Source organism: Giraffa tippelskirchi, chromosome 11, assembly GCF_054371585.1.
Source record: "Giraffa tippelskirchi isolate mGirTip1 chromosome 11, T2T-mGirTip1v1.2.pri, whole genome shotgun sequence".
Lineage (NCBI taxonomy): Eukaryota > Metazoa > Chordata > Mammalia > Artiodactyla > Giraffidae > Giraffa > Giraffa tippelskirchi.
Window position 1 is genome coordinate 120,743,761 of NC_137285.1, and position 27,916 is coordinate 120,771,676.

General features: G+C 38.9%; 2 protein-coding genes across 2 annotated transcripts; both read right to left on the reverse strand.

Annotated features, from left to right (window-relative positions):
- Positions 1–1,643: 1,643 nt before the first annotated feature.
- On the reverse strand, positions 1,644–20,529 carry LOC145527214 (olfactory receptor 52P1). The gene is made up of 2 exons (XM_081544821.1): positions 20,421–20,529; positions 1,644–5,832 (listed from the first exon to the last, which is right to left on the reverse strand). Exon 2 carries the CDS (start codon positions 5,721–5,723, stop codon positions 4,806–4,808), a length of 918 nt encoding a protein of 305 aa, XP_081400947.1. The 5' UTR covers positions 5,724–5,832; positions 20,421–20,529; the 3' UTR covers positions 1,644–4,805.
- Positions 14,420–15,409, reverse strand: LOC145525627 (olfactory receptor 52P1-like). Its single transcript, XM_081539083.1, has one exon. It carries the CDS (start codon positions 15,407–15,409, stop codon positions 14,420–14,422), a length of 990 nt encoding a protein of 329 aa, XP_081395209.1.
- Positions 20,530–27,916: the final 7,387 nt, after the last annotated feature.

Consider the following 27,916-nt stretch of genomic DNA (forward strand, 5'->3'; position numbering starts at 1 on the left):
ATTCTCCAGGCAAGAACACTGGAGTGGGTTGCCATTTCCTTCTCCAGTTCATGAAAGTGAAAAGTGAAAGTGAAGTCGCTCAGTCGTGTCTGACTCTTAGCGACCCCGTGGACCGCAGCCTACCAGGCTCCTCTGTCAATGAATTTTCCAGGCAAGAGTACTGGAGTGGGGTGCCATTGCCTACAATGATGTTTATATTGGAAGACCTAGGGGAAGAGTGAAAATGAAACCTAGGTCCAGGGATGTCCTAGTATAAAGAAATCCAGAAAAAAATAAAAGGCCTGGGGATGATCAGAAGTGTCCCATGAGAGTGAAGAGTAAGTTCGAATGTGTGGTATGCTCCAGAAGTCAAGCAAAGAAAATGTTTCTAGACAAAAGGATAAATCAGTTATATTTAGGATTGTTGAGAAGTAGAGTATAATTGACATAGAGGTGAAAGTACTAGATTTAATGACATGAGAGTAATATGTGAAATTGACAAATGCTATTTCAATGAAATGTTCAGATGTAAGGTATTCTAGAGAAAGCCAGAGGTGGCTAAGAATTATTTTCGGATGACTAGGTAGAGAGAATGAACGTTGGCAATCTTTCATTAAAGTTTGCTTTCAAGATAAGCAGAGATAAACTATTAAAATAGGGTGATTTTGTGATGAAAGCTTGCTTTGTACCTTTAAGAAATGAAAAACACAAAAAGATATATCAAAAAATAGAAATTAGTGTAAACTAATAACATTGGGGAAAGTATTGTGAAATCTTGAAACTGGGCAAGAAGAATTAATGCTTAAATCTTTGCTATGATACCTGTGACAAGTCTATAAAAATAAAATTATTCATTGTCTCTCACCTTCATATTAATTTAAAAAGATCCAGAATACTACACAGAAAATGTTTAAGTCAATCTATTAGTCTCATTTTCAGCTCAGTGGAAGAAAAGCAACCACTGCTCTCCATAACCCTCTACTCATAGAAATACATTTATTATAATATTTTATAAATTTCATTATTGTACTTCTCCTTCCAAATGTGCATCCTTTGAAAGCCCTCTTAAGGAAAGGAGACAACTCATTAGGTGGGAATGAAGCAAATATAAGTAAGACTCATGCAAGGAGAAACATGGTCAGGTATCAGGTCACTATGTTTCTCATAAGACAAGCAGAGGCTTACAATTCATTATATTATTGACCTTATGGTAGACTCTCTATTTCATCTTTAAGATATCATTGAGAAAACAGAGAACTTTGGTGAAAAATAAGAATGTACAGTACATTTTGTTCAGCGTTAAATCACAGTTAAGTTAAATCACAGTTATTAAATTGAAATTTCTTTCACAAGTGAAAACAGCAATTTCAGTCATCTGGCCCCAGACCATTGGTTTCTGTAGATTTATGTTTCAAGACCACTGTTCAGTTTCCCATTCATATTTTTCTTTCCTGGAACCTGATGTTATTGAGACTTGAATTACAGGGAGAACTCATGTGGAGGGTGAGGTCACATGAAATTTACTTGGTATTTTGCAAAAAATATCATGGAGATAGACATTCAAATTTAGAGTTGCTTAATAACCAAAGATTTTGTTAAAAAATTAACAAACAGACATTTCAATTAAATAGAGTTGGGAGTTCAGAAAGAGAAGCTTTCACACCTTAAGGTGAGACTACCCCAACAGGAAGAAAGACCTTTATTCTTTCAGGAAAGGATTCAGCCAGTAAAAAACCATGAAGCCTTGGTTCACTATGGCCCTCCCAACTTTCTTTCTCCTGCTTCAAAAAAGTTCTTCCCTTGATATGCCAGATATGCATATGTCTCAGCAGGGTTTCAGAGCCCACATTGCAATTCCCTGGTGATTGCAAATAGACCTATCTGTACTGGAAAAATATCTGTCAGTCTATTTGCTTCAGGTCAATAGTATTGACATTTCAAAAAATCTCTAGTCTTACTGTACTCAGTTTTGAAATATTTTTTATAATTATTCCTGTGGACCTCATTGAGGTTTTCTTTTTGATCTAATATTTTTTTTCAGAACATGAAGGAAAACATTGTAGACTTAGAAGAAAAGATAGGATAGTGCAATATCAAGGAAGTTAACAGCAGACAGATGGTGGAGAAGTACATTGGTCAATAATACAACTTGCTGAAAATTATTCCAATTAGACAAGATACTGCTGACTTTGATGACCCACACTTCACTGGAAACTTCAACCTGCAGTTGAAGCCAGATTATAATGGGGGGAAGAGATAGGAAGCAAGAAAGCAGAAATGATTAGTTCCAAAAATATTTATCAAAAACTTTCATAAAAAAGAAAAATCACAAGGTATCTGCTACTAGATATAAAAGTCAGTAAGTTCAAACACATTGTGAACACAAGAAATATAGAAAGTGAGTGATGGTCTAAGCTCCCAAGAGCATATTTTGAGAACTTTGCTTGATCAGAAAAATAAATTAGTAATAAACAAATACAATAATATGAGAAAATAATGACTGTAGATGTCAAAAGATTGGAATTTGAGATAGTTTGCTTCTATAGTGATAGTGAAATAGTGTTAGTCGTTCAGTCGTGTCCAGTTCTTTGCACCCCCAAGGACAGTAGCCTGCTAGGCTCCTCTGTTCATGGAATTCTTCAGGCAAGAATACTGGAGTGGGTTGCTATGCCCTCCTCCAGGGGATCTTCCCTATTCAGAGATCGAACCCGGGTCTCCTACATGGCAGGCAGATTCTTTAGCATCTGAGCCACCAGGGAAGTCCAGTTTACTTCTAATATTTTCATTTTTCTTTATGGAATAGAAATTAATGGAATATGGAAGCCATGAGGAGCAGGAGGTACATAACAGATTTAGTATGATAAAAAATTTATTGCTATAAACCATGTAATAGGTAAAGCATAGTTATGTAATGAGATACCAATTAAAATCTGAAATTATGAGCAAATGGTGCTTGAAATCTGCCCATCTTTATGCTTTCTTCAGAAGTGCTCCTTATGGTGGATTCATGTCAATGGATGGCAAAACAAATACAATATTGTAAAATTGAAAAATAGAAAATAAACTAATTTAATTAAAAAAAAAAAAAGAAGTGCTCCATACTGAGAGTATAGTAACACATGACACAGAGCACAGAATTGTTCCAGAGTTGGTGTTGTAGGGCTTGTGTGCTAGTATGATGGTCATTTTGAAGGATAAAATAGAAATTTAGTTGAGAAAACATGGTGTTAAGAATTGTATACAATTCTTAAAAATCTGTTAAGAACATTTCCATTTGAAGACTATAATTTAAAAAAAAAAAGTAAAATCAGTGCCACTCCATGCAATGGCAATCTTCCTATAGAACAGTATAATGATTACCTTTCCTTTGAAAAATAGTGTTTGACATTTTTTATTGACTTCTAATATTTGCAAACTGTTTATTCCCATCTATGTGAAGTATCAGAATTATTCTTTAAAAGCTCATCTTAGTTTTTTGCCCCTGAGACTGGTGTGGGAAAATCTGTTAATTACAACAGGGAATTTTGTGTCTCTTCCACCTAACAGTGTGAGATGGCGAACTGAGAGGATGACAAGCAGACAATGAGTACCATCGATAAATTCACAATTAAAAATTAATTTGTCAGTTAAATGTGTCAGGCTGATTGTCTGAAGCTATTCTTTTTGGAAAGCAGAAGACTTAGGTTGTACAGTAATAATTTCCAAGCCCAGTTTCAAAGATGCGATTAAGACCTTTCCACTACATTGCATTAGCTAAGACTGAAAGATTAAGATCAACTTGGGACTTTATTCCTTCTACATAAATGTATGAATGAATGGCTAAGACTTCCTATCCCGACTAGTTTGAGCAAGTGACTAGCCTGACTCCTAGGTTCAGAGTTATGAGTCAATGATCTCTGGAAGGACCTTTTGATTACATGAATGCATAATATTTAGAAACCTTTGTCCCAGAATGATTTCAAGGTCACTTGGACTTAGGTTGGATCCCTAGAGACTGGAGTCAGAAATCTGACTGTGAAATGAATATTCCAAGTTTAGAAACAGCTTTTCCTTACCTATGCTGTGCCCTCATCCATGTAGGTCTTACTGTTTTAGGAGTCTAGGTTTCAAGCCGTTGATCTTCCACTTGCTAAATCTGAGAGTATTATTTAGTCCTTTTTCTCTTCCTGCCTTCAAGTTCTAATGGAGAAATATAGCACTAATGCAAAAGTGCATAAGTCCCTTATAGCTCTAATTTCTCTAACTGTGTATGGTCCTATTATTTGATCTTTCTGATGGTAATGAAAGTGAAAGTGAAGTCTCTCAGTCATGTCTGACTCTTTGCGACCCCATCAACTATAGCCTACCAGGCTCCTCCGTCCATGGGATTTCCAGGCAAGAATACTGGAGTGGGTTGCCATTTCTTTCTCCAGGAGATCTTCCCAACCCAGGGGTTGAACCCAGGTTTCCTGCATTGTAGGCAGATGCTTTACCATCTGAACCACCAGGGAAGTCTGGTAATATACCTGCCTAAAATATGAGGCTAGAAATCCATGCCCGCAGAACTGGGAGAGGGCCAGGTAATGAAGAAAGTTCCAATGACTATGCCGAAGCTCCTGTAACCAAGTTTGGAAGACTCTCCCCATGTTATACTTCCTTGGATGAAAATTAACAATGATGAACCAACTTGACTTTCACTGTGATTTCTTATGCTTTAGAGTGGTCTAGAAAATACTGTAACCCAACATAACCTTACTTAAACCTCTTTCCAAGTATCAAACACTAAGGACAGTTTAATCTTGAAAAGCTTATTACCATATGGACTAAGTCCCTTTTATACTCCTAGGTCACTCTGATGCCTTGAGCCCAGTTCCCTGCCCCTTTTGAAACACCCTGACAACTCTTTCCCGAATTTCTTTGGTCTTAACTCCATATACCATAGGGTTAAGAGCAGGTGGAAAGAGCAGATACACATTGGCCAAAAGAATGTGAACGTGGAGTGGAACATGGTGACCAAAGCGATGGGTAAAAAAAGAGAAAAGGGCAGGTGTATAAGAGATTAGGATGACACAGACATGAGAACCACAGGTCCCTAGGGCCTTAGACTGAGCTTCATGAGATGAGAGGCGAAGGACAGCTCGTGCAATGAGGAAATAGGAAAGACCAATGCAAAACAAGTCCACCCCAATGACCAGAAGTGCTGCTGTCAGCCCATAAACACGATTAGGCCTGGTGTCTCCACAGGCTAGCTTCACTACAGCCATGTGCTCACAGTAGGTGTGCGGGATCACATGGCTTTGGCAGAAGCTCAAGCGCTGAATGAGGAAGGGGCATGGAAGCATGAGAATGGAACCTCGCACCACAGCTACCACCCCAATGCGGGCAATGATGGTGTCAGTGAGGATAGTGGTATAGCGGAGTGGGTGGCAAATGGCCACATAGCGATCAAAGGCCATGGCCAGCAACACAGTGGATTCCATCATGCAGAAAGCATGAATGAAGAACATCTGTGCCAGGCATGCAGAGGCAGACAGGTGTCCAGCTCCACACCAGAGGATGGCCAGCAGCTTGGGAACTGTGGAGAAAGAGGCAGCCAGGTCAATGGTTGAAAGCATACACAGGAACAAGTACATAGGCTTGTGCAGAGCTGGTTCAGTGGCAATGACCACCAGGATGGTTATGTTACCCACAATTGTGGCTGAGCCCAGGAGGCACACAGGGAGTGAAAGCCACAGGTGGAACTGTTCCAGACCTGGGATGCCCATAAGTATGAAAACAGAAGAGTCCAGGGAAGTATGATTAGGAGACTCCGTGGTCTGGCCAAGAGTACTAGGCAACTTGTGGGTCAGAAACCCTCGTACAGTATGACACCACCTAAGGAAACAACACAGAACAGGGATATGAATAAGCTAGAGTCACATTTCTCTTTCTTACTCCACATTTGTATTTAACAGAATACAAGAGAAGTAAACTCTCCTTTCCTTAGTAGACCAGATACTACATGTGCATAGTCACAGGATAAGAAAAATCAGGGAAGAAACTTTTTTATTTTGGACTTCACAGAATATCCTTCCTTACAATGTGGATGAATTTAAGAGATAATGCACCAGATAGCCCAAATGTGTAGGACAAGATCAACTGTTGTTGTTTATCCTCATAAACATAGGGATTAAGAAGAGAGAAGGTTGGTGACAAGCACTATTCTATCAACAGGTCAAGACCAATTAACTACATGAACTCCACAGAAGGTGGATAAATGTGGCTCATTCCATTAGGTATTTATGTAGAGTATTGTTGGACACACTGTCCCATGAACTTATATCTGAGGTGGCAGAGACAGCAAAGATCTAATGTTCTGATCTATTTAACTTAGGATCTTTTCATTCCTAAATTAAAACTCATTGAGGTAAAAGTTTTTACTGTTCCAAAAATGTGAACATTATTTATGTGCTGAGCTCTCTAGATCTCCACCTAATATTCAAGTGACAGTATATTCTAGATGATTTTTTTTTGCCTTCTTTTATTTTTTAAAAGAGGCAGGAATATTTTAGAGATACAGAATCTTAGAATTTTTAAAGCTGGAAGGTGTGCTCACCAAAAAAAAAAAAAAAAAAAAGAGTTTGGGACCCATATAACTGGGAACAAATCTCTTACTGATAGTATTGCCTTGGACAAGCTAATTTTCCTCTAAGACCAGATTTCCATTTCTGGTTTGGAATATGGTAATAATACTTTGTAAGGATGTTGAAATGTAAACACCGCCTTGTACAGTGTGTGGCTCATAGAAGGTGTTCAGTAAACAATGTCATTTGCTATTACCATTGCTTTCATATTAATAGGTCAGTGACCTCATATCTTATCTTAAAATAATTTCCTTAACCTGCTATTTATTAGAATCTAATCTTATCTTGAGTATTTATACAATAAGAGTTAGAGGGTAAACCTACTGACAAAATACATATTCTTTATAACTGTTTTCTATATGACCTCTACAGTTAAATGATGATCATTCGGAGACTGGAAAACAGCTTCCCAGTCTGATCTCAGCTACACTACATGTCCTCAGCTCTTACTTTTATGACACAGATTTGCTCACTGAGCTAATGTGAAGTGCTCAACATGGATAGCGGAGCAGGAGTCAGATTGTGAAAGCAGAAAACCTCTGCTCACAGCACCACCCCAACCACTTAGTTTATGCCAGACATCCCTATGGTTTTCAGGCTCTCACAGATTCACTCAAACTTAGCCCGGATGCTTAATTTGAGGATGGTTCTCTGAGTTTCCTTTCTACTTCATAAGTCACTGACTTTATGTCTTATGACTTTTTTTCTTGTAGAAGTTGGACTTATCACATATTACTCATATCACCTGACTAGATTGTCTCTTAATTTGATTGATGCAAGTGAACATGACCTGTAGTTCCTGTAGTTTTCATCTAAGGAATCCCAAACTTTATACATACCACCACCTTCATAAGGCCATGTCTTCTTATCATGTCACTCTCTCCCACTATCATCTCATCCAGCTCACAGGAATAAACCCCTGTCTCGCATCATCTCTTACATAAAATATTTTATGATATTGATAAATATTTGGGACCATTCTTACTCACACCTCAGTTTGAACCTGGTCTTCTGACTAAATTTCTAATCCAATTCTTATTGTGACATTAAAGCCAATGCCCTCAGTAAGATAAAATTTCCAACATCACCATTTGGTGAAAAATAGGTTGGAGAAAACTTTCCATGCCTGAAACTGCAGCACAAATCAAAGCCTGTCATTCTGTGTAAGAGCACAGATAAACTGGGATACCTCTGGCAATTGTAAGACCATTGAAACATGAAAAAAAGTCAATGGAATCAATAAGGTTCTGCTGATCCCCCTGCCCAATATACTGTTATTGATCTCTGCAAAGTGTCACTACACACACGTTCTTCTCAAGTGCTTAGTGAGAAATTAGTTCTTAGTGAATGTCTTGAATTTACTTCATAATGCCTCCCATTTCTCTGGTTTGGTTAATAAATCACTTGCTACTTGCTTTGTTGAAGGCTCCCCACTCAGCTCCCCTTTCCAACTGGAGGGCTTAATGACAAATTAAAACTCCCATTTTAGGAAATCTGCTGAACAAACTCCAAATTAGATTACATAGAGTTGTTATTTAGCAAAATCCTCTTTCCATACCTCTAAATCTCACTATCCCTTCTTTGAAGTAAATTTTCCATCCCCATCTACACAGAAAGATTCTTCTTGAGGGCTAAGAAACATCTTTTATAGAATCTTTCCCTAGCCCAAACTCACATAACTGCAGGACAGCAGAGAAGAGAAGGCACGGCATTGCAGAAATATTCGCCGAAGATGGAAAGAACATTACTAGTCTCTCACCCTCAACTTTCTGAATACTGGGCCTGGAGGTTGTTATGCTGATGAAATCTGTCTTACAGTCCCACTTGGGAGTTAGGTGGATTGCATTGCGTTTATGGCCAGAGCCATCTAGAGAGCATCTGTGTTTCCTAGGAAACGGAACATCCAAGCCTTTCTTTTCCAGATGATCAGATCAGATTACAGAGATGAAGCTAGAGGCTTTTGATAGAGTCAGGGAAGGAGTATTTATAGTCTGTATCCTTGGAATTCTTTCTCTATTTTTGTTTTGTTTTCTTTCTAATTCTCCACCTCTCAGAGATGGGACTATTTATCTAAGGGCACCTAAAATTTTTAACTTGCAGATACAAGTGCTATGGTCATCTGACCTGGGTCCCTGTTTCCAATGCAGCTCCATTTTCCAAGGATCCCAGGATGGATATGCTTTCTCTTTCATGTCCCTGTTTATCCCAGAGTCATTCTGCCTTGTTTACTTTTTCCTGAGACTACACTGTTATAGAGGATTTACTGCACATGTCCCCAGACTGGTCACTGTTACATAGTTCCACAGTGATTGGCTTTGTTAGACACTTCGTCTTTTTTTTTTTTTTTTAACCTGTGCATGATATAGCAAGCTGGTAATGGAATTCAATAAGAAATTATACTGGTATCTAGGAGATGTGAATACTAAAGGCAGTTTTTCACCATATGAAGTAATTATATTAAAAAGTCATATACATTAAACATTACTAAAGCTCTATCTCCTGTTATTCTTTGCTGAGAATTTATCAACTGTGCTAATCTCAATGAGGGCTTCCCAGGTGGCTCAGTGGTAAAGAATCCATCTGCCAATGCAGGAGACACTGGTTCAGTCCCTGAGCCAGGGATATCCACTGGCGGAGGAAATGGCAACCCACTCTAGTATACTTGCCTGGAAAATCCAATGGACTGAAGAGCCTGGCAGGCTGAAGTCCATGGGGTCACAAAAGAGTTAAACATGATTTAGTGACTAAACAACAAATCTCAGTAAACTGTACTGTTAGAGAGCTCCTGTGAGTTAAAACCACAATCCTGTCTTCTCTGGTTCTAATTCACTCTTGGTAAGAATACTCTCATAGGTAAAGAGCTTAATTGTTTGATATAACTTTACTACTCATAGAGTTTACTTACCATGCATCCCAAGACTCTTGAAAAAATGTCTTAAACTTCTATTCCCAGTAAACCAGCTCCAGCCATCATCTAGGGCCTTATATTATGTGGGGATATTCCAAGAATTCTCTGTAGAATTATGGTCTCTATCCATAATTTACTGCAAGATTTGGTCTCCTTATCACCATTCTAAATGCTTCTCCTCTAGTCCCACCATATTCAAACAGATCAATTTTCATTTATGGACACTTCCCACAACTAGACTAGATCTATGTTCGATCAACTGCATGCATGCTCTTGATCCTAGTTCTGGAGAGTCTCTCCAAAGTCAACAGTTTTCAAACTTAGTGTTCTTCAAAATTGCCTGTAGCTCTTGTTAAGACACAGGTTGCCAGTCCATACCCCAGAATTTCTGATTCACTAAATTTGGAGGAGCTTCCTAACGTGTGCCTTTCTTATGACTTCCCAATTAATGTAAATGTCACTGGTAAAGGAATCACACTTTAAGAAATACTGTTTTAAGAAAATGAACAATTTTTTAAAAAAATCTTTTGATTGGATTTTCCTTATCAAATTGGTCTATGGTCTGCACTTCTGGTGAGTTCTATTGGACAATGTAGCTATCATAAACACCTTTAACATGTTACCTTAAAAACCCAGAGCAGAACAGGCTTGTAGCAACTTTCCTTTCCTGAAACCTGCCTTGAATGTTCTCATCTGTCTACAGCTAAAAGTGCTTTAGAGAAATTTTCAATCTATTTCACTCCTTTTAGTTAAATGAAAAATAAAAATAAAACAAGGGAGAAATATAGGTTTGCAATGCCTTTGTTCCCCCCTAACCAAGTCTAGCTCTCAGCAAGATACAGGGAAAGTTCAGGGTGGTGCATTCTATGGAACTTACAGTAGTGCTGTGATGTGTCAACTTGGATAGTCTAAACTACAGTTTGAGAGGGGGAAATTGCCCCTTCTATTCCTCTTGAGTTCTTATGGCCAGATGAATAATAAAACTGGCACATAAAGATCAGCAGGAGAAAAGGAAACAAGTTTAATCCACGTGCATTGAGGTTTTGTAGAAGCAGAACTTAACAAATGGCAAAGCAGGCAGTTTTTATACATTTAGAGAAAGAAACTATAAATTTGTGAGGAATTGATAAGACAAAAAAACCTTAAAATAATTAATGAGGAATCTAAACAGAGTGTGGGCTTGAGGTAGTAAACTAGAAAAGGAACAACATTTCTTTATACAGGCTTCTTGGCCCCAATATCCTGTCTCTGGTGAGGAGGTTGTCATTTTGACATGAGAAACTTATTGTTTGCTTTCATGGAGGGAGAGAGGAGGATTAAAGTGTATCTCTTTCCTTTTTTTTTTTTTTTTTGAGATCCATCTTTATTATTTTTAATTTATTTATTTTAATTGAAAGCTAATTACTTTACAAAATTGTGGTGGTTTTTGCCATACATCGACACGAATCAGCCATGGATGTATATGTGTCCTCCTATCCTGAACCCCTGTCCCACTTTCTCCCCACCCCATCCCTCTGGGTTGTTCCAGAGCACCAGCTTTGAGTGCCCTGCTTCATGCATCAAACTTGCACTGGTCATCTATTTTACATATGGTAATATACATGTTTCAATGTTATTCTCTCATATCATCCCACCCTTGCCTTCTCCCACATAGTCCAGAAGTCTGTTCTTAACATTGTGTCTCTTGCCATCTTGCATATAGGTTCGTTGTTACCGTCTTTCTAAATTCCATTTATATTCGTTAATATACTGTACTGGTGTTTCTCTCTGACTTATTTCACTCTGTATAATAGGCTCCAGCTTCATCCACGTCATTAGAACTGACTCAAATATGTTCTTTTTTATAGCTGAGTAATATTCCATTGTGTATATGTTACCACAACTTCCTTATCCATTCATCTGCCAATGGACATAGAGGTTACTTCCGTGTCCTAGCTATTGTAAACAGTGATTCAATGAACACTGGGTTACATGCATCTCTTTCAATTCTGGTTTCCTCAGTGTGTGCCCAGCAGGAGGATTGTTGGGTCATATGGCAGTTCTATTTCCAATTTTTTAAGGGATCTCCACACTGTACTTGTTTGCATAGTAGCTGTACTAGTTGCATTCCCACCAACTGTGTAAGAGGGTTCCCTTTTCTTGAAATCCACTCCAGCATTTGTTATTTGTAGACTTTTTGATGGCAGTCATTCTGACTGTCATGAGGTGGTGCCTGATTGTGGTTTTGATTTGCATTTCTCTGATGATGATGTTGAGTATATTTTCATGTGTTTGTTAGCCATCTGTATGTTTTCTTTGGAGAAATGTCTGTTTAGTTCTTTGACCCATTTTTTGTTTATTTCATTGTTTATTTTTCTGGAATTGAGCTGCATAAGCTGCTTGTGTATTTTGGAGATTAATTCTTTATCAGTTGTTTCATTTGCTATTATTTTCTCCCACTCTGAAGGCTGCCTTATTTATAGTTTCCTTCACTGTACAAAAGTTTTTAAGCTTAATGTCTCATTTGTTTACTTTTGCTTTTATTTCCATTACTCTGAGAGGTGGGTCATTAAAGTTGAGAGAGTCAATTCCGAGGCAGGTTGATAAGAAGTCCAGGGTACTTGAGGAAGAGAAAGGAGTCTGGGGCTCTCAAGGAGACAGGAGTCTGGAATTCTCAAGGAGGAGGAAAGGACAAAGTTTTTTTCTACATTCTTTAGTCTTAGTAAGGATTATATAACAACAATGTATCCTGCTTGAGGACACACTTCTCCTTCTTGAGAACCTTCTGACTAATTCTGTTATCTTAAAATGTATATTATGGGATTGGGTCTGGTAAGAGCTTTCTGTTATTAGTTCTAATCCTGCCATCTTAACATGTAAATTGTGGGAGGTCTAGTAAGACCTTTACAACCTTGAGACATTCTTTTGATTTATTGTAATAACCAATTGAAAAAGTATGTAATTCCCTTTCTGAAGACTACAAGGGGGGCATTCTCTGTCTCCCTTCTGATGTCTATGTCAGAAACTTTCTGTCCTTTTTCACTTTAATAAAACTGCTACATAAAAGCTCTTGAGTGATCAAGTCTGGTCTCTGGTCCTAAAGCTAAATCTTCTTTGGAGATCATGAATCTGACATCTTTCACCGTAAACTATCAAAGTGTATCTCTTTCGCTGCTGTTTCTTAAGTAACTTGTTTTATTGAAATATATCTGATTTACAATATTATATTAGATTCTGATGTGCAACATAGTAATTCAATATCTTCATAGATTAAATCAATTTAAAGTTATTATAAAATATTGGATATATTCCCTGTGCTACACTATGTAATCTTATAATTATTATTTTATACAAAATAGTTTGTACATCTTAATCCCCTGTCACTATTTTACCCCTCCTCCATTTCCTCTCTTCATTGGTAACCACTAGATTGTTCTCTATATTTGGGAGTATCTTTCTGTTTTGCTATAGTCATTCATGATATTCATTCATGATAAGTGATAACACGGTATTTTCCTTTCTCTGATTTATTTCGCTAAGCACAGTACCCTCCAGGTCCATTGCACTAAAAAATTCGGAAACATTACACGTTAAGATGATATTTAAGATAATGAGTATGTCAGGTCCCTTGCAACAATACAATACTATTTAGAAACAGACATAGAATTAGAAAAATAGAAAATTGAAACAAATACAAACTTTCCACCAAGATAGGAAAAGTTTATCTTGATCATTCACAGAAAAATTTTGTCTGCAGTTAGCAAACATGAACATATATGTGAAAATTATAAAGAGACCCATGTCATAAGAGTGGTGCTGTTCACCAGTCAGAATGGCTGCTATCCAAAAGTCTACAAGCAATAAATGCTGGAGAGGGTGTGGAGAAAAGGGAACCCTCTTACACTGTTGGTGGGAATGCAAACTAGTACAGCCACTATGGAGAACAGTGTGGAGATTCCTTAAAAAATTGGGAATAGAATTGCCATATGACCCAGCAATCCCACTGCTGGGCATATACACCGAGGAAACCAGAATTGAAAGAGACGCGTGTACCCCAATGTTCATCGCAGCACTGTTTACAATAGCCAGGACATGGAAGCAACCTAGATGTCCATCAGCAGACGAATGGATAAGGAAGCTGTGGTACATATACACAATGGAATATTACTCAGCCATTAAAAAAAATACATTTGAATCAGTTCTACTGAGATGGATGAAACTGGAGCCCATTATACAGAGCGAAGTAAGCCAGAAAGAAAAACAACAATACAGTATACTAATGCATATATATGGAATTTGAAAGATGGTAACGATAACCCTATATGCGAGACAGAATAAGAGACACAGATGCATAGAACAATTTTATGGACTCTGAGGGAGAAGGTGAGGGTGGGACGTTCTGGGAGAATAGCATTGAAACATGTATATTATCATATGTGAAACAGAACACCATTCCATGTTCGATGCATGAGACAAGGGCTCAGGGCCGGGGCAATGGGATGACCCAGAGGGATGGGATGGGGAGGAAGGTGGATGGGGGGTCCAGGAAGGGGAACACATGTAAACCCATGGCTGATTCTTGTCAATGTATGGCAAAAACTATTACAATATTGTAAAGTAATTAGCCCCCAACTAAAATAAATAAATTTATAAAAAAAAATAAAATAAAATAAAAATGCCACCATTCCATCTCAAAAAAAAAAAAAAAAAAAGAGTGGTGCTGTTAACAGACATAGAAAGAGCTATCTTGGCTTTCCCCTTTCTAGTTTACAAATCAATGAAAGTGCAATCATATTTGTTCTTCATATAAGCTAACACTTGCAACACACACTTCTTCATGGTCTCCACAGTTCATCTGGAGATACAACTGGATCTTGGATAGTTGGGCAAAGGTATATACAATTGTCCTCATTGTTCACTTACTCACAGGTACATGATCAGGACTTATAACCTATGAATGTCTTCTGCACAGGCATTTGGCCACCTTGACCTGTATATCCTTTGTCTTCATGCCATAGATGATGGGATTGAACATTGAGGGTAGAAGAAGGTAGAGATTGGCAAGAAGAATGTGGGCATGAGGTGGGATATTGTGACCAAGGCGGTGGGTGAGAGAAGAGAAGAGTGCAGGCACATAAGTGATAAGGATGACAAAGAGGTGGGCTGAGCAGGTGTTAAGGGCTTTGCAGATGGCATCTCGAGAATTGAGACGTATCACGGCCTGCAGGATGAGACCATAAGAGAAGCCAATGAGTACTAAATCAAGTCCCACTACAAGCAGAATCACAAAGAGCCCATAGATCTGGTTAGGCCTAGTGTCATCACAGGCCAGTTTCACCACAGCCATGTGGTCACAGTAGGTATGAGGAATGATCATGTGGCAGAAGGTCAACCTTTGCAGTAGAAGAGGCATGGGCAAGATAAGAATCACCCCCTTGGCTAAAGCCATCAGTCCCAGGCGTCCAACTAAGGAGTGGCTCAGAACTGTGTTGTAGCGTAATGGCTCACACACAGCCACAAATCGGTCAAAGGCCATTGCAACAAGTAGGGCTGATCGTACCACGGAGGTTCCATGGATGAAAAACATCTGAGTGAAACAGGCATTGACAGCTATGTCCTGATCATTGAACCAGAAGAGGCAGAGGAGCTTAGGCAAGAGAGCCAGGGTGGATATAAGGTCAGCCACCATCAGCAGAGCCAGGAGCAGGTACATTGGTGTGTGAAGTGTGGGCTCCCTGGCCAGCATGAAGAGGATGGCACCGTTGCTGATGAGGATAGCCAAAAACATGGAGAAAAAAGGAAGAGATAACCACAAGTGCTGTGACTCTAAGCCAGGTATGCCCATCAAAGTGAAGGTCATAAAGTTGGAGCGGTTGAAGATAGCATAGTAGAAATTGGTGGTGGTTGATAAAGGAAGTTTTGACACTTCCCAATGAGACATGGCAGTGTGCTGTTTTTTTATATCAGTTTGGCTTTCAATGACTCACTTGAGTTGGGGTTCCGAGAAAGATGGAAGAATACCTCTTTAGAAACATGGAGTTTTCAACATGGCTTCAGTTCTATCAAAACATCATTTTCACACTCACTTCTTTATGAGCCTCAAGCTTCTTTTCTGTATAAGGAATGTTGTAATGGACCTTAACTCTCACCTCTTCCAGTTCAGCAATTCTCTACATCAAAAATTTTGTCTGAAATTTTGAGTAAAAATAGGAGAAAAGATTTTCAACCTTGATTAAAAGATGGAAGAACATGATAGAAGAACTATAATATTCTCATCGGGAAGCTTCCTATACAGAGAGGAAATATGCTTACCCTTTATTGCAAGAGTGAGGAGCTGTTGGGAGTCTCTGTTGAGTTTCCTTATGTGTTATCCTTCTTTCAGAAATCTAGTCTCTGGATATGATGCTGTTTCTCCTCACTGGATTCCTCTGTTTTTTTGGACAAAATGTCATAGATATAGTGTCTAAATGAAGACAGCATCAGCTTGCTCCTTTTGTAGGATAAGCCCTGACAATTGGATTTTCTCTTTTTTTGTAATGTAAGTGCTTGCCTTGAGCTTTGATTGCCTAGGCATACACTTCAGAGATGGCTATCTCACATAAACACTTTGGCAGCCAGCGGACTAGATGAACCGGGAGGCTAGGTTCCTTTGTTTTAGAGTTCTTGGTTGTTTTTGATATCTTGCTATTTAGGTCCTTTGTTTTCCCTTTCCCCACACTTTAGATTTCTGCTCCTATGTTTTAAATTCGTCAACAAACAGTGAGCCTACAAAATCCTAAGCCCACACACTTGACTCCAATAAAAGAAGAACCCAAGACCTAGGTGCTACCCATGATCTCACTGTGTGGTCCCAAGTTTGCTATGTAATTTCTAGGATTTGTTAGTAATAAACATTCTTCTCCTTCCCTACTCTACTCGCTGCAAAGTTTCCTGATAGTTATTGCTGAGGGCATCTTCCATTTATGCCAAGAACTACAAGGACATGTCCAACTACCACACTGGTTATCCATAGGTAGTGTCAAGTACAAAACAACCTCCTACTCTCTCTCTCAAGCTATGTATTTATGCACTTGATGGACAGTCTTCTGTGGTTTTTCTCCTGATTTGTGCATCTTTCTTTAATTGCAGTTGGCCCTCATGTGTAGACTAAATTGCCTTTAATCATGAGTAGTTTACTTCAAATTGGTGCACTGGGCTACTAATTTATTCTTCAGCCATATCATGAAGTACTTGAAACATGATAAGTTTGTTCCTGCTTCTGGGTATTTGTCCTTACTGTTCAACTTCTCTGTGTATTTTAACATGACTCACTCCCTACCCTTATGTGGGTCTGCAAAAAAAAAAAGTATATATATATATATATATATATATATATATATATACTGGTTTATTAAATTTCTATTTTTATCATAATAACTGTATATCATCTTCTGAAGCAGCCATTTTTCTCTTTTCTCTCTCCTGGCTTATTTTCATACTTCATAGAGTCAAAAGAGTGGTTCCCAGTCTTGGTTGCATATTAGAAGAATTTGAAAAGTTTGTAGACTACTGATTCCTGGAAAACTTAGGTATATTAAGGAATAGTGAGAAATTCAGTGTGACCTTGCTGTCAAGTGAGTGGAGTTCTGGAGACAAGGTTAGAAGTGGATCTATGACTGACAGTTCCTATTACCTAAAATGCTTTCCTAAAATTTCTTTCTTTTTTTCTTGAAAACTCAAGAATTATCCTCACCTCATTGTTACCTTCCCTTTCCTGCTGTTGCTCACATCATGGGGTGGGTTTAGTCACTAAGTCGGGTCCTTGCAACCCCATGGACTCTAATCTGCCAGGCTTCTCTGTCCATAATATTTTCCAGGCAAGAATACTGGAGCAGGTTGCCATTTCTTTCTTCAGGGGATCTTCCCGACCCAGGCATCAAATTCTGGTCTCCTGCATTGCAGGCAGATTCTTTACCAACTAAGCTACCAGGGAAACCACATCATGCTTCTGCCCATATCTCTGCCCTATTGCGTAGTACTTAAGCTAAGTTTCCTTTCCTGAAGCAATTTCTCTACTTAAGTAATACTTGTTAAGTACTCACTATGAGCAAAAACTATGGTTTTTCCAGTAGTTGTGTATGGATGTGAGAGTTGGACTATAAAGAAGGCTGAGCACTGAAAAACTGATGCTTTCAAATTGTGATGTTGGAGAAGACTCTTGAAGGTCCCTTGGTCTGCAAGGAGGTCAAACCAGTCAATCCTAAAGGAAATCACCCCTGAATATTCATTGGTAGCATTGATGCTGAAGCTGAAGCTCCAATACTTTGGCCACCTGATATGAACAGCTGACTCATTGGAGAAGAACCTGATGCTGGGAAAGATTAATGGCAAGAGGAGAAAGGGCAACAGAGGATAAGATGGTTGGATGTCATCACCGACTCAATGGACATGAGTTTGAGCAAACTCTGAGAGCTAATGAAGGACAGGGAAGCCTGGTATGCTGCAGTTCACGGGGTCGCAAAGAGTCAGACACAACTTACTGACTGTACAATAACAACGAGCCAGGACTTGTAAATCAGCCCTACATGCTCATATGTAACTACATTTCTGTATTATTTGAAAACCATCTGATTCTTGAAACTTTTATTCTGTTACCTCCTATATGCCTTGTAAACCTGTTTACTTTTCTGAAGTGAGGCACTACTTTAAGATATCTGGGGTAGAGGTTGCTAAGTGACTAGTAGATGAATGGCCAGTTCAAATTAGTGGGTGCTACAGATGGAAGGCACTTACAGAAGACAAGCTGATTAAAAGAAAGGGATTTAGGAGTAGTTCTAATGATTTACATCAGAACTTACCTGGAAATGTTTTACTATATTCTTCCTACCAGCCTCTTTTCTTCTGATAACCAGAGCTTGTCATTCCAAAGTCACAACTTGAATCCGCCTATTTCATGTTTCATAGAACACTATTTTTCTTTTCTGCTGAGTTGATCTTAGCCCCCGGGAAAGGGATCTCTGCCAACCTGGGTCTCCTGTTTCTTTTTCTTGGGGCACAACATATAATGTCCCTTCTACATGGACTAAGGCTCTGACACTATAAAAGGAAATTTTGAACTCTATGATTTCATCATCCAAGAACTTAGGGCACAGCCTGAATCTATAGAGATCAAAGAAAGAGGGAGGGTTAAAAAAAAAAAAAAAAACTAGCTCATTAGAGTATCCCGCTGGGCTGGATTCATTCAAAGAACAACATAACCTGAAAAGCAACTCTCAGGGGAAAAGGGATAATTTTTGACCATTTCCAGTTTTTATGTAATGTTGGGTTTGTATGACTTAACCTCTATTTGGTGGATGCCTATAGATAGAGCTTTAACTCTTTAATACAGACATTTTTTGCTATTTCTTTTTAAAAAATATTTATTTTTAATTGGAAGATAATTGCTTTACAGTGTTGTACTGGGTTCTGCAATACATCAAAAGAATCAGTCATAGGTATCAACAAGACCAAGCTCACTCTGCTCACCACATAAAAAGGCCAATGAATCGAATCAGAGATGAAATAGTGAGGCAAAGAATACTACTTTACCCTGAGCCAGCTGATTAATGTCTCAAAAAAACCATCTTATTGAGGTCTAGAAGTGCTCTTTCTTTATGATCAGAGATTGGAGGGAGGTGAGGAAACAAAGTAAAAAGGCCATGAATCTTGCAAATATCCCCTAGAATGGCAAGCTTTAGGCAGGAGATGTGTTAATTTCTTCCTTCCTGACATCCACAGGTGGACAAGGTCCTGAACCAAGGCTCTTTAGCTTAACACCAAGGCAGAGGGGCAGGATTCTCTGAGGCAAGTCATTATATATGATTATAATAACAAAAGCAAGTCAAAGAAACAGTTTCAACTTGGAGTCCGAATTGACTTTTCCTTGCAACAGGTATGCATACATATGTTCCCTCCCTTTTGAACTTACCCCACACCTCCCCCTCCACTCCACCTCTCTGGGTTGTCACAAAGCACCAGGATGAGCTCCCTGCCTCATACAGTAAATTCCCATTGGCTTTCTATTTTACATACGATGATGTATATGTTTCACCGCTACTCTCCCAATAGATTTTTGAATAAGACCATGCTTCAAACGATAATAGTCTAATCACATAGCCCTTGTACACAACAATGCTGTGGTGGCTCAGTGGTAAAAGAATCCATCTGCAATGTAGGAAACGTGGCAGTGATCTCTGTGAGGCAGCAGTGAGTGGTGGCGTGAAGCGAGATCATAAATCCTTGCCCAATTATTGAACCTGGGTCCACCTGGTTGAAAACCAGGAATCCTAGCCACCAAACCAGCAAGGGCTAGAAGCTAGAGGCTAATTTTCCTTGGATCTTTGCCCCCAGAGGAAAACGCATTTATCTTGAAGACAGAAACTGTAAATGCCGGTGCAAAGTTTATTATAAGAGACACAGCACAACAGCAAGTAGGAGAGCACAGAGAGAAGTAGTTTAGGTGAGAGAGAAGCAAGGCAGAGACGCACACCTGAAGGGAAAGGGTGTGGCTGTCCCCTCCAGTGAGGAAGAACATAGTAAAGAGGCAGTTAAGTCATTTACATTGAAGGAGGAAACAGACAGAACAGGCTCCATTTTGAAAGCAGGACTCCATCTTGGGGCAGGCTGTGGACTTTGAGCTATATGCCCAGTATCTATGGAAACAACATACCAACTGGAAAACCAGACCCCTAGAATGGAAGAGCCCCAGGGCTTGTACCTAGACTCTCCGTAACCTAAAAGAATACCCTAATTATCTTTGTAACTGAATATAATCATAAATTCTATTATGCTTATTGGGGTATGACCACAGGCCTATTGATAATTGTCCACTGTTAACTACCTAGGCTTAAGGCATATGAATCACGGGTTAACTTTGATTGTATCTTTCTTTTCTATGGGGCTTCCCAGGTGGCGCTAGTGGTAAAAGAACCCACCTGTCAATGCAGGAGATGCAAGAGCCGTGGGTTCAATCCCCGGGTTGGGAAGATCCCCTGGAGGAGGGCATGGCAAACCACTCCAGTATGCTTGCCCGGAGATTCCCATGAACAGAGGAGCTTGGCAGACTACAGTCCATGGGGTCACAAAGAGTCGGACATGACTTAGCACTCCACCATTCACTGTCATAGGCCTGGGTTGACTCCCACAGCATTCATTGCTACTGCTATTTGTTTTTCCTTTGTTCAGACTAGTTTCAGGGAATTTGGGCAGGTGGGTTTGGGCACGTACACTTAGGGTATATAAGGTTTTCACAAAAACTAGTCGGGTTCCTTGGCTAAGAGGAGACTCTGACTTGGTCCCGTCAGTGTAATAAACTGCACTCCACTATCCGCATTGTCCTTCTGAGTGAGTTTGTTTCTCGAGTAACTCGTAACTCGAGGCTACAACAATATACGGCAGTCCTTCTGACTTTGTCTTCCTTCAGGCCAGTTATCTGGTTTCTTTTTCCGCACTTGCCCTGCTCTGGGACTCTCCCCTGGCATGCACATGCACCCCTCAGCCAAGATGGATCTCGAAGTGAAGGCTTCTGGGAGGAACAAGACTCATTATGGCCTGGCATTATGCCTTGGCTTTTGACTCCAAGGAGACTTTCTGTGCATGGATAGTGTCTCCCTTACCTTTTACTCAGAAGAGTCTGTGCCTCTCTTTGTCCTTGCCGTGATTATGCCCTTGAGGTGTAAACAAGAGACAAAGACTAGCTATTTACCCTGTTTCTATTGTTATTTTCATTTCCAAATGTGGAGCTGGTTGTAAATTCCTCCACTGGAGCACACATATCTCTTATCTCAGGAAATGCAAAGAAGAGGCTGGCTGATTGTGAATTTTCAACCTGGAGCCTGTCCATCTCCTACCTCAGCAGGAGCTGAAGGTTCCATCCCTGGGCCGGAGAAGGAAATGGCAACCACTTAAGTATTCCTGCCTAGGAAATCCCATGGACAGAGGAGCCTGGCAGGCTACAGTCCATGGGGTCACAAAGAGTCAGACATGACTGAGCCACCAAAGAGCTAATGGCAACAAAATTTGCCACTTTAAAATTCTAAGAACACAATACATAACAAGATCTTGGAAACAAACATATGTTTATCAATAGATGACTGCTGAAATAAATATTGACAAATATCTACAGGAATGCTATAGGTCATGAAATGGAATAAAATAGGTCTACCTATGCTAATGTGGAATGATTGCTAAGAGCTTTATTAAATAAACAAATTTTAAAAACATAGTAATGTGTTATCGTTTTTATGCTTTTCATCTATAATGTTGTCAACAAGTTGTCTCTTGTTTGATTTTTCGTATGCATATATTTTTTCCATAGAAGACATGTAAAGATACCTGTCTTATCTTTTTTCTTTCTTTTTTATTTTTTAAGTTATGAAAGTATGATAACACATTTACAGAAGATTTGGAAAATACAGAACAAAGTTACATATAGTGACACCTATCTTATCTTAAAGTGCATTTTTCTTAAGTTCATTTAGTAATTAACTAAAATTAGAATATTCTACCAACAGATTTGTAGTGGTTCCTGAGCTGTAACATCCATCCAGATTTTCTTGCCCTGATCCCAGTTTTCAAGATTCTAATTTACCTAAACAACACAGTCTAGTTACATTATAGTGGACAAGAGTGTTATGATGCTTTGTGGTATTAAAAATAAAAATAATATCTTTGGACTATTTAAATACAAAATTAATTGGTTTTACCATTAATATATTTAAGCAAAGAGCAGACTCGTCAAATATAGTGGGGTAAGGAGACAATTCAAATTGGATTCATTTTTATTTTTCACCTATCAGCCGTTACTGAAACTTTTTCTGATGAAATTCCAGGTATATAGCTCAGAAATCCATAGTGGAACTTCCCTGAAATCAGACCACTTCTGAGATAGCTCAGCAAAAGTTCTACTGGTATTGACAGACCACAAAATCTACTAAACTCTGATGCGGTTTTCTTCCATTATGGTCAGTAGCGTTTTGCATGACCTATGTGACTATTCCTCTTATTCTTCTGATATTAACTATTTGAATTAATATTTATATATTCAGTTTTGGTCCTCTGCCCATTCTTGACAAAGAAGCAAATTTGTAGCTTCTTCCATAGAACTATAATATATAAACTCTGAAAACTTGCTAATAATTCCCAGAATTATAATAGGACATCTATTTGGATAGATCTTTATCAGTTCAGTTAATCTCAGTTGCTCAGTTATGTCCAACTCTTTGCGACCCCATGGACTGCAGCACGCCAGGCTTCCCTGTCTATCACCAACTCTCAGAGCTTGCTCAAACTCATGTCCATTGAGTCAGTGATGTCATCCAACCATCTTATCCTGTTGTCCCCTTCTCCTCCTGCCTTGAATCTTTCCCAGCATTAGGGTCTTTTCCAATGAGTCAGTTGTTCGCATCAGGTGGCCAAAGTATTGGAGTTTCAGTTTCAGCATCAGTCCCTCCAATGAATATTCAGAACTGATTTCCTTTAGGATGGACTGGTTGGATCTCCTTGCAGTCCAAGGGACTCTCAAGAGTCTTCTCCAACACCACAGTACAAAAGTATCAATTCTTCAGTGCTCAGCTTTCTTTATAGTCCAGCTTTCACTCTCATACATGACTACTGGAAAAGCCATAGCTTTGACTAGACTGGCCTTTGTCAGCAAAGTAATGTCTCTACTTTTCAACATGCTGTCTAGGTTGGTCATAGCTTTTCTTCCAAGGAGGAAGCGTCTTTTAATTTCACAGCTGCAGTCACCATCTGCAGTGAATTTGGAACCAAAAAATAGTCTGTGGCTGTTTCCATTGTTTCCCCATCTATTTGCCATGAAGTGATGGGACCAAATGTCATGATCTTCGTTTTTTGAATGTTGAGTTTTAAACCAGATTTTTCATTCTCTTCTTTCACTTTCAAAAAGAGTCTCTTTAGTTCCTCTTCAGTTTCTGCCATAAGGGTGGTAGCATCTGCATATCTGAGGCTATTGATATTTCTCCCAGCAATCTTGATCCCAGCTTGTGCTTCATTCAGTCCAGCATTCTGCATGATGTACTCTGCATGGAAATTAAATAAGCAGGGTGACAATAGACAGCCTTGACGTACTCCTTTCCCAATGTGGAACCAGTCAGTTGTCCCATGTCCAATTCTAACTGTTACTTCTTGAAATCTGCATACAGATTTCTCAGAAGGCAGGTAAGGAGGTCTGGTATTCCCATCTCTTGAAGAATTTTCCACAGTTTGATGTGATCCACACAGTCAAAGGCTTTGGCATAATTAATAAAGCAGAAGCAGAAGTTCTTCTGGAGTTCTCTTGCTTTTAGGTTGTTGGTTCACGTACTGTTGAAGCCTTGCTTGGAGAATTTTGAGCATTACTTTACTAGTGTGTGAGATGAGTGCAATTGTGCGGTAGTTTGAACATTCTTTGGCCTTGCCTTTCTTTGGGATTGTAATGAAAACTGACTTTTTCCAGTCCTTTGGCCACTGCTGAGTTTTCCAAATTTGCTGACATATTGAGTGTAGTACTTTCACAGCATCATCTTTTAGGATTTGAAAGAGCTCAACTGGAATTCCATCACCTCCTCTAGCTTCATTTGTAGTGGTGCTTCCTAAGGCCCACTTGACTTTGCATTCCAGGATGTCTGGCTCTAGATGGGTGATCACACCATTGTGATTCTCTGGGTCATGAAGATCTTTTTTGTACAGTTCTTCTGTGTATTCTTGCCATATCTTCTTAATATCTTCTGCTTCTGTTAGGTCCATACCATTTCTGTCCTTTATTGTGCCTGTATTTGCATGAAATATTCCCTTGATGTCTCTAATTTTCTTGAAGAGATCTCTAGTCTTTCAAATTCTATTGTTTTCCTCTATTTCTTTGCATTGATCACTGAAAGCTTTATAAATGTGAACAAATGAAGAAACAAAGAAAAATAAAGCAATGTTTGTCTGAAGCTGATGTATTCACCACCTGAATAATAGGCCCTCAATCAGTTACACATATGTAAAGTATCAGACTCCAAAATTTATATCTAAATATACAGACCTTGCAGACATCAGAGCCACAGAATTGAATATTAAAATGTTTTGATAGAGTTGCTAACAATGCAATGAGATAAATACATATTTTTCTCTAAAGTTAAATAAAGTAAAGCTGAGAAGTTATGAATATGCTAGTTTATTCTCAGATGTGTTGGTTTATTAAAACAGCCACAGGGACTAACATTCTAAGAAAAGAACTTCTGAGCACAATTATTTTAAGTAAAGGCATAGAAAACCTATCTAAAAATCTATGTTAAACTGAGGATAGGTTTGTTTGGAAAAAGCACATTCAGTCACATGATATGATATTTGATACCTCATAAGCAGAAATAAACTATTATTTAAAAATAGAAACTAAAACCAGTAAACTTAGAAAGCTTCATTTGACATTACTGGATAGGAAGAAGAGAATACCACCTAGCTTCCAACAAAGAAATCAGCTCTCCTGCATATACATGGGAGATTCTCAGGAGAGGTGTGTGGAGTGGTACTTTTATTTTATCAAAACGGAGCATGAGCTCCAATTGGGAAAGATTTCTCAATGGAGGAAAAATACAAGAAGCACTTCAGGTAAAAGAACTCAGCAGCAGTGGAGGAAACATTGTTTTTCTCAATACAGGAAGTCTGTGACTGGCAACCTGATAATACAAAGGGAAGGGGAACTATAGACTTATCTGTCTTTAATTTTCATTTGAAGTAGGTCTGTTTTTGTCTCATGTGTGGTGAAGGAGAATGAATTATACATAGGGAAGTGTTGCTTACCAAAGAACCAAAGTAGAAAAGTCCAGGACTCGATGCATCAAATGAAAACAAAGAAAAATGTTCGTTGGTCATGTCAAGAGGTAGCAAAAGGGAATTCACAATTGGCAACAAAGAGAGAAATTTTAAAAATCCTGCTTCACATAAAAGTTCAAAGTTAAATAAATATGTAAGTCATATTTATGAAAAAAAAGAATCATATCTAGATGCTTGTGTCTATACACTTAAATAGCAAAGTAATTAGAGTTAGTAAATTATGCATAAAACCTATTTAAAGGGCTTACTTCCAGGGACCAGTTTCATGTAAAAGAAGAAGGAAGACTTTTACACTTCATTGTGTATCTTATCACATTTGTTTGCTTTACAAAGTACATGTATTATTTTAACAACAAAAACAGAAACAACAACAATAGTAAGTAGCACTCTTTATTTCATTCTGTGTAAAAAAAGAAGACAAAAAGAAGTAATAATTGAGAAGAACTGTACACATCTATAGAAGCTCTTTTCTTTCTAGGAACACTTTTAAATATTTTAAGAAGAATACTTTTTAGTTAGCTATAGTTATGGAAGTTTAACTATGTTAATGAGATAACTTTTTATTTGAAGTTGAAAAATTAAAATAATGAATCTATTGGATGAACTCAAGGTGTGAGCCCTTCTTAATCTCAAAGAAAGTTCACAGCTTATGGTGAGGCCGCCTGCACGCTCAGTTGCTCAGGTGTGTCCAACTCTTTGTGACCCCATAGACTGTAGCCCACCAGATTGCTCTCTCATGGAATTTTCCAGGCAAGAATGCTGGGATGGGTTGCCATTTCCTATTCCAGGGGATCTTTCTGGCCCAGGCATTGAAACTACATCTCTTGTGTCTCCTGTATTAGCAAGCAGATTCTTTACCACTGTGCCACCTGGGAAGCCTGTGAGGCCTTGGTCGTGTAGATTTTTACATTAGACAATTCTTGCACACTATTCATAATCCTCTTGTGTTCATTCAAGCAGTGCTGCTGTGACCAGTTCCTAGGAGGTGTAATCAGACAGTCAAGCTCAGGTCATGCCTAGTAATGTGGAACATCTTGCCATGGGTCTTCCCTAAGTCCATGGATGCCCCTAGCAAACAGCTCTGCTGTCATGCATAAGTACCTGGAGCTAACACCTGTTGGACATGCCAGGAACACTGCTTGAGCCATTGGGAGAATTCCTTTCATCCCATGGGGATGAAACACTCTGAGATGTATTTCATAAGGCTCTTTAGATGGTTCTGGCAGGGCTAGACAATAGTCGCCACTAACAGTGCGCAACTGGACCAAAAAATCCTTATATTGGCTTTTCCTCTATCCTGTTTCACTCTGTTTTACAAAGGCCCATATTTTGTGACTACATATCTAAATGAGCTGCCAATATGCAAGCTTTTGTCTCAGGCCTGTTTTCTGGGGAATCTAGATTTAGATGCCCCAATGCTACAAAATCTTTTGTCCCAATACCTGAAACTCTAGTCAGGTGTTGTCTGCTTGAAAATTTATTAGAAGAAGGCAATGGCACCCCACTCCAGTACTCTTGCCTGGAAAATCCCATGGATGGAGGAGCCTGGTAGGCTGCAGTCCATGGGGTCGCTAAGAGTCGGACACGACTGAGCGACTTCACTTTCACTTTTCCCTTTCATGCACTGGAGAAGGAAATGGCAACCCACTCCAGTGTTCTTGCCTGGAGAATCCCAGGGACGGCGGAGCCTGGTGGGCTGCCGTCTATGGGGTCGCACAGAGTCGGACACGACTGAAGCGACTTAGCAGCAGTAGCATTTATATATTTACTATTATATAATTATTTTCTAATTGTTTATATTTTGGGAGCTCGAGACTATTACTAGGCATGTTTGCTGTTTAGTTGCTCAGTTGTGTCTGACTTTGACTCCATGGCCTGTAGCCCACCAGAACCCTCTGTCCATGGGACTCTCCAGGCAAGAATACTGGAGTGAGTTGCCATTTCCTCCTCCAGCGGATCTTCCCATACCAGGGATTGAAGCTGCATCTCTTGCATTGCAGGGGGATTCTTTACCATAAGTTCTCCATAAAATGGAGATGATAGAAGGGTAGTCAACTCTGTATTAACTCAAATCCGAATACCTAGCAAACAGAAAGTGATTTAAATGTGACCATGATTTGAACATTTTTCTAGCTTTTCATGGCTAGAAACAATTTTATAGACATGAGAAAAATAATAGTTTATATCTGTGTTATATACTATCTTGTTAGCAAGTCTACAGGAGATGAATCAAGCTGATCTTACAGTAGAAACAATAAAGCACATTCAAATAAGAAGAAAACAGGCCAAGAAGAAAAACACAGATGGAGTCAGACTTGCTTCTTTTTCTGAGTTTCTCAGCTCTCTCTGTTTTCTCAGAATCATCTGCTGCTGACAGCTTTCCTGCCACAATTTGCCCAATATAAATTTTATTCCCAAGTTAATAAATGTTTTGCTCATAATGTCAGTAAAAACAGACTTCTTACTTTTATAAAATAGCCAGTCATAAAGCAAAAGGAAAAAAAATAAATATGAGAGATAGATAATATTTTATTATGCAGATCTCTGCTTCTGTAACTCATTAAATCAGACAGAGATCTCAGCAGAATTAAGTTTTGTGCTACCATAGCCCCTC

Bases quoted from the DNA above. Each gene is read 5' to 3' on its own strand.
- LOC145527214 (XM_081544821.1), bottom strand. From the start codon at position 5,723: ATGGGCATCCCAGGTCTGGAACAGTTCCACCTGTGGCTTTCACTCCCT.
- LOC145525627 (XM_081539083.1), bottom strand. From the start codon at position 15,409: ATGTCTCATTGGGAAGTGTCAAAACTTCCTTTATCAACCACCACCAAT.